Raw genomic sequence first — 10,591 nt, 5'->3', positions numbered from 1 at the left:
TGAAGAGTTTTCCACATCCCTAGGCTTGTGACCCTACATCACTTTACCTCTTCTCCTTACTTCCATCATCTTTACATAGTCTTCTCTTATGTATTCTAATTTCCTTCTGTGTCCCTCTTACAAGGACACTTGTCATTGCCCTTGCAGGGTATTTGGTCCTATCCAAGAAGTCCACAAGACATTTGGTCCATGCCAAATGCTGGGAGAAATATCAATAACCTCAAATATGCAGATGACACCACCCTTGTGGCAGAAAGTGAAGATGAACTAAAGAGCCTCTTGATGAAAGTGAAAGAGGAGAGGGAAAAGTTGGCTTAAAGCTCAACATTCAGAAAACTAAGATCCTGGCATCTGGTCCCATCACTTCATGGGAAATAGATGGGCAAACAGTGGAAACAGTGGCTGACTTTATTTTTTGAGGCTCCAAAATCACTGCAGATGGTGACTGCAGCCATGAAATTAAAAGACGCTTACTCCTTGGAAGGAAAGTTATGACCAACCTAGACAGCATATTAAAAAGCAGAGACATTACTTTGTCAACAAAGGGCCGTCTCGTCAAGGCTATGGCTTTTCCAGTAGTCATTTGTGGATGTGAGAGATGGACTATAAAGAAAGATGAGCATGGAAGAACTGATGCTTTTGAACTGTGGTGTTGGAGAAGACTCCTGAGAATCCCTTGGACTGCAAGGAGATCCAACCAGTCCATCGTAAAGGAGACCAATCCTGGGTGTTCACTGGAAGGATTGATGTTGAAGCTGAAACTCCAATACTTTGGCCACCTGATGCGAAGAGCTGACTCATTGGAAAAGACCCTGACACTGGGAACGATTGAAGGTGGGAGGAGAAGGAGACGACGGAGGATGAAATGGTTGGATGGCATTAGTGACTCAAAGGACATGAGTTTGAGTAAACTCTGGGAGTTGGTGATGAACAGGGAAGCCTGGCATGGTGCAGTCCATGGGGTCGCAAAGAGTCAGACACGACTGAGCAGCTGAACAGAACTGCAGATCAGGGAAGTTGGAAGAAGACTCGAGGAGCTGTGGGGATTGCAGACATGTTTATTCACCCAGGAAGCAGCAGCAGCAGCAGCAGCGAGTCTTCAAAGACTGTTACTGCTGCTGCTAAGTTGCCAGAGTCCAGCCCTGGTGGATCCAGGGAATTCGAAGGGGAGACAGCTTCAGCGATCAGGATATGATAGAATTAAAGATATAAAGAGTGGTTAAATAAGAACAACTCAGCAAGAAAATTCAGTGGAGAAAAGAGGCTGAATAATTCAGCCAGAAGGTGAGAGAAAGAACGACATGGGGAGACCAAGCTTCGGTGAACAAGGCCCGCACTTTATTTTCCAAAGTAGTTTTTATACCTTAAGTTATGCATAGAGGATAATGGGGGAAGGGGTAGAGTCATGCAGTAAGCCAGGCTTTCTTCCTGCAAACTCATCATATGCAAAAGTTTAAGTGATTTGCATCATCTTCTAGCCCGGAGGCCTGTTAACATTTTAAGACCCTTTCTTCAGAAAACTTATTTTTCTCTCAAGGTGATTAGTCAGGCGCCACCCTCCAAAAGCATTAAAGTTGCATTCCTATAGGGCAAAGGTGTGGTGGGATACAACAAGAAAAAGAATTAACTCAAGGGTCCAAGGTTACAAACATTAAAGCTACTACTTACACCAATTATATTAATCAATACACTGCCAGGGACACAGCAGGTAAGGGATATGGAAACTTGGCAGCAAACAAGTTAGAAACCCTTCACCAATACAATTTCTAATCAATCTTTTAACTGCTCAAAGGAATCTGTATTTAGACAGTTTAGAACATCTCATGCCTCTCACAGTTGGGAGGCTCTGAACAATCACATGTGGCCGGAAAAACTTATTCAGGCAGGCTAGAGGACTTCCAAAGGAGTTTGTAGGTTGAAACACTGTCACACCCAGGAACTTTATCAACTGGAGCTGTAAGTTAACTCTTTTTTCAGAGAGAGGTAGTGGGGGACAGCCCCCCATAAAGTCAGAGGTGTAGGTGAGAGCACAAAGCAGAAAGTAGGCAGACTCTGGGTTTGGGGGTAGATGCTCGAGAATTTCCAGGGGGAATCCTGAGGCTCCATCCCGCCTTTGTGTATGCCAAACCTCCTTCCTCATGACCTTTGCCACAGGCAGAGTTCCTCATGCTGGCTCCTGGCACTAAGTCACTTCAGTTGTGTCCGACTCTGTGCAACCCCAGAGACGGCAGCCCATCAGGCTCCCCCGTCCCTGGGATTCTCCAGGCAAGAACACTGGAGTGGGTTGCCATTTCTTTCTTCAATGCATGAAAGTGAAAAGTGAAAGTGAAGTCGCTCAGTCATATCCAACTCTTAGCGACCCCATGGACTGCAGCCTACCAGGCTCCTCCATCTATGGGACTTTCCAGGCAAGAGTACTGGAGTGGGTTGCCATTGCCTTCTCCGCTTCAAAGACTACTGATACACTAAGACAGACAAAAGTGGCCCATGGCCCAGTGCTCCCAAGGTCAGCAGTATTGCTGTTTACAGAACATAAACATGCAGTGTGAGGCTGTGTGACAGTGGGGCAGGAGGTCCTGACTGACTCCGTGTTGTCACTTCATTTCTCCACAACATTCTATCTTTAATTAATGTTATCCCATTTCACATCCAAGGTAAGACAATTCCATTTGCTCCCTTTTGTGCTATTGTTAAAGTTCATCTTCTGCATTTACTGTAGCTCTGTTATTATTATTATTTTATAATATATATAATAATATATATAATATAATTATTATAATATTATTATAATACTGTATACAGTTATTATGTTCTTATTGTTTAGTCTCTAAGTCGTGTGCAACCCTTTGGTGACCCCGTGGACTGTACCTGCCAGGCTTTTCAGTCCATGTGATTCTCCAGGCAAGAACACTGGACTGGGTTGCCATTTCCTATTCCAAGGGCTCTTCCTGACTCAGGGATCAAGCCTGTATCTTCTGCTTTGGCAGGTGGATTCTTTTACCTCTGAGTCACGTGGGAAACCCCACACAGTCACTATATTTGAATTTAAAATAGTCAATTGTTTGTAAAGAATTTAAGAAAAGAAAGAAACATAGCTTTAAACCACTTATATTGTCAATAGTCTCTCTGACTGCAGTTCCAAAATATCATTGAATTTAATTTCCTTTTGGTTTACAGACTATGTTTTTCTTGTAGGGCAGATATGCCTTGTTTATCTGAAACTTTTTTTTGGTGTGTTTAGCAAGGGTATTTTGTTTGATATGAAATTTCAGGCTTTCAGCATTTTTAAAATGGCATTCCATTGTAATAGGGAAGAATGTTTGTAATCTGCAAGTTAATCACTAAAGGGATGTTGCATGTAAGCTTAAATTATACATAATGGCCCATCTCTGTGAACCCTGCCTCCCAGGTAGGGAGTGTTAAACTAAAATACCTTTGTTTAGCTCACAGGAAACATCCCCGACTAGGCCCATGGGTGAGTGGCTGCAGGAAGGAAGAAAGGAACACATCCCTTCTGAGTCTGATTGGAACCAGGAAATGGTTGACTTGACTCCCTTCCCTTCTAGTATGAAAACAGCCTGAATCCTAACTCAGGAAAGAGGATTCTTCGGGGCCTGAGCCCATCATCTTTCTGGTCTGCTGGCTTTCTGAATAAAGTCATTCTTTCTTGTCCCAACAACTTGTTTCTCAATTTGTTGGCATACAGTGCTAATGAAGAAACAGAACAGGCTCCATCTTGAAAGCAGGACTCCATCCTGGGCCAGACTGTGGACTGTGAGCTATATGCCCAGTATCTACGGAAATGACACACCAACTGGAAAACGAGGAACCAGGAAGGAAGAGCCCCAGGGCTCACATCTAGACTGTCCGTTGCCTAAAAGAATACCCTAATTTTCTGTGTGACCGAATAGAATCATACATTCTATTATGCTTATTGGGGTATGACCACAGGCCTAATGATAATTGTCCAGTGTTAACTCCCTAGGCTTAAGGTATACCAGTTAACTGATTGTATCTTTCTTCTCCTTTGTTCAGGCTAGTTTCAGAGAATTAGGGGAGATGGGTTTGGGCACATACACTTAGGGTATATAAGGTTTTCACAAAAACCAGTCGGGGTCCTTGGCTAAGAGGAGACTCTGCCTTGGGCCTGCCGGTGTAATAAACTGCACTCCACTATCTGCATTGTCCTGAGTGAGTTTCCCAGAACTCGTGGCTACAACACAGCAAGCAGTGCACGCCTGGACAAGGTAACAAATTTTGGGGAGCCAACCAGGGGCCTTGCTGCCTGTGGCTAGATGCCCCGGTCCCCTCACCACCCTGGGAGGTTTCTGGGTGAGACTCTTGGCAGCTACAGATACCTGTCATTGCTTCAAAATTCCCCAAGGTGGCACTGGCTGACCCAGCGCTTGGCAGTCAGAGGAAGGAATCAACGTTGGGGAGAGGACAAACTCCCTACAGTGGGGTAGGCAGCTCCAGTGTATACACCCAGACACTTCATTTCCTCTCTGTAGGGGCTTTTTCTCCAGAATAAGTCAGTTTTTTGGATTCGAGGACGGGTACCCCGTGGGAAAGAGGAAACAGTGCTTGAACTTTCACCCAGTTCGTGAACCAGTTCTCTGTTTTCTTTCTAGCATTTGTCTGCCATTTGTGTTTTGTCGGTCTTGAATTTGGCTTTAAAAGGGGGGATTGTTTCACTACCCCTAAAGAAGGTTCCCCCGGGCACACTTTGGGCAAGCGCTCTAATGAGGGCCATGAACCCCTGACTGAGAGGAAGATATTTTATTGTAAGAAGGCGTGGCCGCAGTATGTGTCAGGGTCTCCACAAGGGGTTTTAGGTGGGGTTAGCACGGGGCCCTGTGTACCACGTTCTGTCCACAGTGCCATGTTAACTACATAGTTCGTGCTCTCCGGTGTTGTTGGTATATGTAAAACCACAAGACCAGACTTGGAGATTTATCTAGGATTTTCTGTTTGTCCTTTAAGGGTTTTCATCTCTTTTCGTTTGGTGCTGTTGCTCCAGGGTTTCTTGGGTGGCTCAGTGGTGAAGAATCCGGCTGCCAATGCAGGAGATGCAGGTTCAGTCCCTGGGTTGGGAGATGCCCTGGAGGAGGGCACGGCAACCCACTCCAGTACTCTTGCCCCTGGAGAATCCCATGGACAGAGGAGCATGGCCGGCTACAGTTCATGGGATTGCAAGAGAGTCAGACATGACTTAATGACCAAGCAACAGCAATTTTTTCTCCATTTACAGCCAAATCAATTTTGTGATATTCAAAACTTTTACTGATGTCAAATGGAGGAAAGAAACAGCAGGAACAAAGCTCCTCCTGTCCAAGAGTGGGATAGTCCCAGGGAAAATAGAAAGGTTCCATTTGGTTCTTAAAATCACCAAAGCCCCATCCTAGAATTCCTCCCGGTGGCTTGGTCCAAAGCAAAAGTGTATCCTTTTATGGTTAGAAAGAATCAATGGCTATTTACAGCTTTACAGAGCTTTCCCCCCTATGGCTCTTCTGTGAAGAAGCAAGGAAGAATGATGAGGTCCTTTATGTGCAAGCATGTGGGCTGTTACATCAGGGAAAGGGAGAAAACGAAGGAAGTGAGAGTGAGGATATGGTGCTTCAAACTTTAACTCCTGTGGCTGAACTAGATGTCTCAGCCACTCCTGCTGCTCTGCTAATACATCCACCCCTTCCACCACCTTCCCTTCCTAGCCTGCCCCAATTCCTGACACCAGGGCTCAGGACTTCCCCTCCTTCTAGGGATCGCTTAGAAAATCCTGTGTTAGTTTCTGGGGCACAGGGACTTGGCCTGGTATTACCATCTAAGACCCAACAGGGGAGCCAGTTTGGGCCAAGAGCCACTCCTAGGGCAGGACTGTCTCCGTGGCTATCTCAGGTGTGCGTGCTACGTCACTTCAGTTGTGTCTGACTCTTTGCAACCCCATGGACTATAGCCTACCAGGTTCCTCCGTCCATGGGATTCTCCAGGCAAGAATACTGGAGTGGGGTGCCATTTCCTTCTCCAAGGGCTGTTATCTCATCAGTTCAATCATTCAGTCATGTCCGACTCTTTGTGACACTGAGAACCGCAGCACGCCACCAACCCCTGGAGCTTACTCAAACTCATGTCCATTGAGTCAGTGATGCCATCCAACCATCTTATCCTCTGTCGTCCCCTTCTTCTCCTGCCTTCAATCTTTCACAGCATCAGGGTCTTTTCCAATGAGTCAGCTCTTCACATCAGGTGGCCAAAGTATGGGAGTTCCAGCTTCAACATCAGTCCTTCCAATGAACACTTAGAACTGATTTCCTTTAGGATGGACAGGTTGGATCTCCTTACAGCCCAAGATACTCTTGAGAGTCTTCTTGAACACCACGATTCACAAGCATCAATTCTTTGGTAGTCAGCTTACTTTATAGTCCAACTGTCACATCCATACATGACTACTGGAAAAACCATAGTGTTGACTAGATGGACCTTCGTCAGTAAAGTAGTGGCTCTGCTTTTTAATATGCTGTCTAGGTTGGTCCACACAATCAAATGCCCTGGCATAGTCAATAAAGCAGAAATAGATGTTTTTCTGGAACTCTTTTACTTTTTCCATGATCCAGTGGATGTTGGCAATTTGATCTCTGGTTTCTCTGACTTTTCTAAAACCAGCTTGAACATCTGCAATTTCACAGTTCTCATACTGCTGAAGCCTGGCTTGGAAAATTTTGAGCATTACTTTACTAACATGTGAGATGAGTGCAATTGTGGGGTAGTTTGAGCATTCTTTGGCATTGCCTTTCTTTGGGATTGGAATGGAAACTGACCTTTTCCATTCTGTGGCCACTGCTGAGTTTTCCAAATATGCTGGCAAATTGAGTGCAGCACTTTCACAGCATCATTTTTCAGGATTTGAAATAGCTCAACTGGAATTCCATCACCTCCACTAGCTTTGTTTGTAGTGATGCTTTCTAAGACCCACTTGACTTCACATTCCAGGATGTCTGGCTCTAGGTGAGTGATCACATCATCGTGATTATCTGGGTCATGAAGACCTTTTTTGTACAGTTCTTCTGTGTATTCTTGCCACCTCTTCTTAATATCTTCTGCTTCTGTTAGGTCCATGCCATTTTTGTCCTTTATTGAGCCCATCTTTGCAAGAAATATTCCGTTGGTATGTCTAATTTTCTTCAAGAGATCTCTAGTCTTTCCCATTCTGTTGTTTCCCTCTATGTCTTTGCATTGATCGCTGAGGAAGGCTTTCTTATCTCTGCTTGCTATTCTTTGGAACTCTGCATTCAGATGCTTATATCTTTCCTTTTCTCCTTTGCTTTTCGCTTCTCTTCTTTTCACAGCTATCTGTAAGGCCTCCCCAGACAGCCATTTTGCTTTTTTGCATTTCTTTTCCATTGGGATGGTCTTGATCCCTGTCTCCTCTACAGTGTCACGAACCTCTGTCCATGGTTCATCAGACACTATATCAGATCTAGGCCCTTAAATCTATTTCTCACTTCCACTGTATAATCATAAGGGACTTGATTTAGGTCAACTCATGGTTTTCCCACTTTCTTCAATTTCAGTCTGAATTTTGCAATAAGGAGTTCATGATCTGAGCCACAGTCAGCTCCTGGTCTTGTTTTTGCTGACTGTATAGAGCTTCTCCATCTTTGGCTGCAAAGAATATAATCAATCTGATTTTGGTGTTGACCATCTGGTGATGTCCATGTGTAGAGTCTTCTCTTGTGTTGTTGGAAGAGGGTGTTTGCTATGACCAGTGCATTCTCTTGGTAAAACTCTATTAGCCTTTGCCCTGCTTCATTCCGTGTTCAAAGGCCAAATTTGCCTGTTACTCCAGGTGTTTCTTGTGGAACATTCTGAAAGAGATGGGAATATCAGACCACCTGACCTGCCTCTTGAGAAACCTATATGCAGGTCAGGAAGCACCAGTTAGAAATGGACATGGACAAAAGACTGGTTCCAAATAGGAAAAGGAGTATGTCAAGGCTGTATATTGTCACCCTGCTTATTCAACTTATATTCAGAGGACATCATGAGAAATGCTGGGCTGGAAGAAGCACAAGCTGGAATCAAGATTGCGGGGAGAAATATCAATCACTTCAGATATGCAGATGACACCACCCTTATGGCAGAAAGTGAAGAGGAACTCAAAAGCCTCTTGATGAAAGTGAAAGAGGAGAGTGAAAAAGTTGGCTTAAAGCTCAACATTCAGAAAATGAAGATCATGGCATCTGGTCCCATCACTTCATGGGAAATAGATAGGGGAACAGTGGAAAAAGTGACAGACTTTAATTTCTTGGGCTCCAAAACCACTGCAGATGGTGACTGCCGCCATTAAATTAAAAGACACTTGCTCCTTGGAAGAAAAGCTATGACCAACCTAGTTCAGTTCAGTTCAGTTCAGTTGCTCAGTCGTGTCCGACTCCTTGCGACCCCATGAATCACAGCACGCCAGGCCCCCCGTCCATACCCACTCTCGGAGTTCAGTCAAACTCATGTCCATCAAGTTGGTGATGCCATCCAGCCATCTCATCCTCTGTCGTCCCCTTCTCCTCCTGCCCCCAATCCCTCGCAGCATCAGGGTCTTTTCCAATGAGTCAACTCTTCACATCAGGTGGCCAAAGTATCGGAGTTTCAGCTTTAGCATCAGTCCTTCCAATAAACACCCAGGACTGTCTCCTTTAGGATGGAGTGGTTGGATCTCCTTGCAGTCCAAGGGACTCTAAAGAGTCTTCTCCATCATTACAGTTCAAAAGCATCAATTCTTTGGCGCTCAGCTTTCTTCACAGTCCAACTCTCACATCCATACATGACTACTGGAAAAACCATAGCCTTGACTAGATGGACCTTTGTTGGCAAAGTAATGTCTCTGCTCTTTAATATGCTATCTAGGTTGGTCATAGCTTTCCTTCCAAGGAGTAAGTAAGTGTCTTTTAATTTCATGGCTGCAATCACCATCTGCAGTGATTTTGGAGCCAACTTTTTCACTCTCCTCTTTCACTTTCAACATGGTGGACAGCTCTGACAAAACGTGGTCCACTGCAGAAGGCAATGGCAAACCACTTCAGTATTCTTGAGAACCCTGTGAATGTTATGCAGGAGGCTAAATGCAAATGGGCAGCCTGCTGGGTTTCTCAGGAGTCCGTAATTGGCGAGATCACAGCCATTCCTATAGGGAGGATCCTCGACACCTTGAGCGGGCTTAGCAGTAACCACAGCTGAACCACACTGGGACCTCATGAGGGAAGGCTGCCCTTATTAGGACACCACTTATTATGCCTCGGACAGGGCTTTGAAAAGGGAAACCAAGGCTAAAGAGTTTGAACAATATTCAGGAAATTCAGCAAAACAAATGAAGACCTCTCTCAAGTTTTAGAAAGGATTTATCAAGACTACAGGGCTTCCCTGGTGGCTCAGACAGTAAAAAATCTGCCTGCCAATGCAGGAGACACAGGTTTGATCCCTGGGTCAGGAAGATCCCCTGGAGAAAGAAATGGCAACCCACTCCAATATTCTTACGTGGAGATGCCCATGGACAGAGGATCCTGATGGGCTACAGTCCACGGGATCGTAGAGAGTCAGACATGACTGAGTGACTAACACACACAGATGCCATACTAATGCAGACTCGGAAGCCCCTGAAAATATAGAATGGTAAATTTGACCTGTTTTTGAGCAAAGTACCTCGATCAGGAGAAAGTTGCAAAGATTAGGTATTACATTTAGAATGAATACTTCTCAGTTGGTTGGTGTTGCTTATGAAGTGTTCAACAGGGAACAGCAGAGGAAAGATGCAAGGCAAATGCCACTCTCCTGGGGGCAGCATTGAACATCTGAAAGGCAAGTAACCTGGAGACAGGTAAAGCACTATTGAGGAAGGAAAAATGCCCTTAACGGCAAGAAAGACAACACGAAGAAGTGATTGCCCTAGGCCAAAACATAAGAAGAAAAATGATAAAAGATGAGAGCCTCTCATACGGTAGAGATGATCACAGTAAGGAAGGACAAGGCCCACGGCTCCCTTGGACTTGAGGTGCCTAATTCCCCCCAGGAGCCCAGGATAAAACGGTGCGGGATGAGCTGATGAACTTCCTGGCGATAGACCTCGTCCTGAAGTTTTTCACCAAGAGCTTGGGGTCAGAGTCCCATCAGACTGCACTTTAAGCCTATACAGATGGTGCTCATGGAAACCCCAGAAAAGGAGACAGAGGTCTTCCCCGCTTTACCAACCGCACTCCCTCCTGGGTCTGTGAAAAGATAGCCACTAATATTTGTGGACATTTTTTTCGGTGTTTGAAAGCATATCCCACTTGGACAGAACATCTCTGAAGAGGATGCCTGGGTCTTGAACAAACTGAAAGCTGAACACAAGCAAAGTATCACCATTGATATCTCCCTGTGGACATTTGAGACTAGCAAGTACCGTCACTGATGCCCCAGGACACAGGGACCTTATCAGAAACGTGATCACGGGACATCAAAGACTGATGATGCTGGCCTGATTGCTGTTGCTGCCGGGGAATGTGAAAGAGGCGTCTCCACGAATGGGCAGACCCTTGGGCATGCCCTTCTAGCTTCCACTCTC

At 45.2% G+C, this 10,591-nt stretch overlaps 1 protein-coding gene across 2 annotated transcripts in view; it reads left to right on the top strand.

Annotated features, from left to right (window-relative positions):
* The first annotated feature begins 2,522 nt into the window (after positions 1–2,522).
* Positions 2,523–10,591, top strand: part of LOC133227135 (glycine N-phenylacetyltransferase-like) — a 29,453-nt gene continuing 21,384 nt past the window's right edge. Inside the window, exon 1 of one of the 2 annotated variants that reach the window (XM_061381595.1) lies at positions 2,523–2,654. In XM_061381595.1, coding sequence (XP_061237579.1) covers positions 2,631–2,654 — 24 coding nt within the window. In that variant the 5' untranslated portion in view covers positions 2,523–2,630. The remainder of the gene's footprint in view (positions 2,655–10,591) is intronic. The other variant, XM_061381596.1, reaches the window with a different exon arrangement.

The sequence above is a fragment of the Bos javanicus genome, chromosome 15 (assembly GCF_032452875.1).
Source record: "Bos javanicus breed banteng chromosome 15, ARS-OSU_banteng_1.0, whole genome shotgun sequence".
Taxonomy (NCBI): domain Eukaryota; kingdom Metazoa; phylum Chordata; class Mammalia; order Artiodactyla; family Bovidae; genus Bos; species Bos javanicus.
Note: the sequence above shows the minus strand (reverse complement) of the source record. Positions and strands in the feature narration are given on the sequence as shown.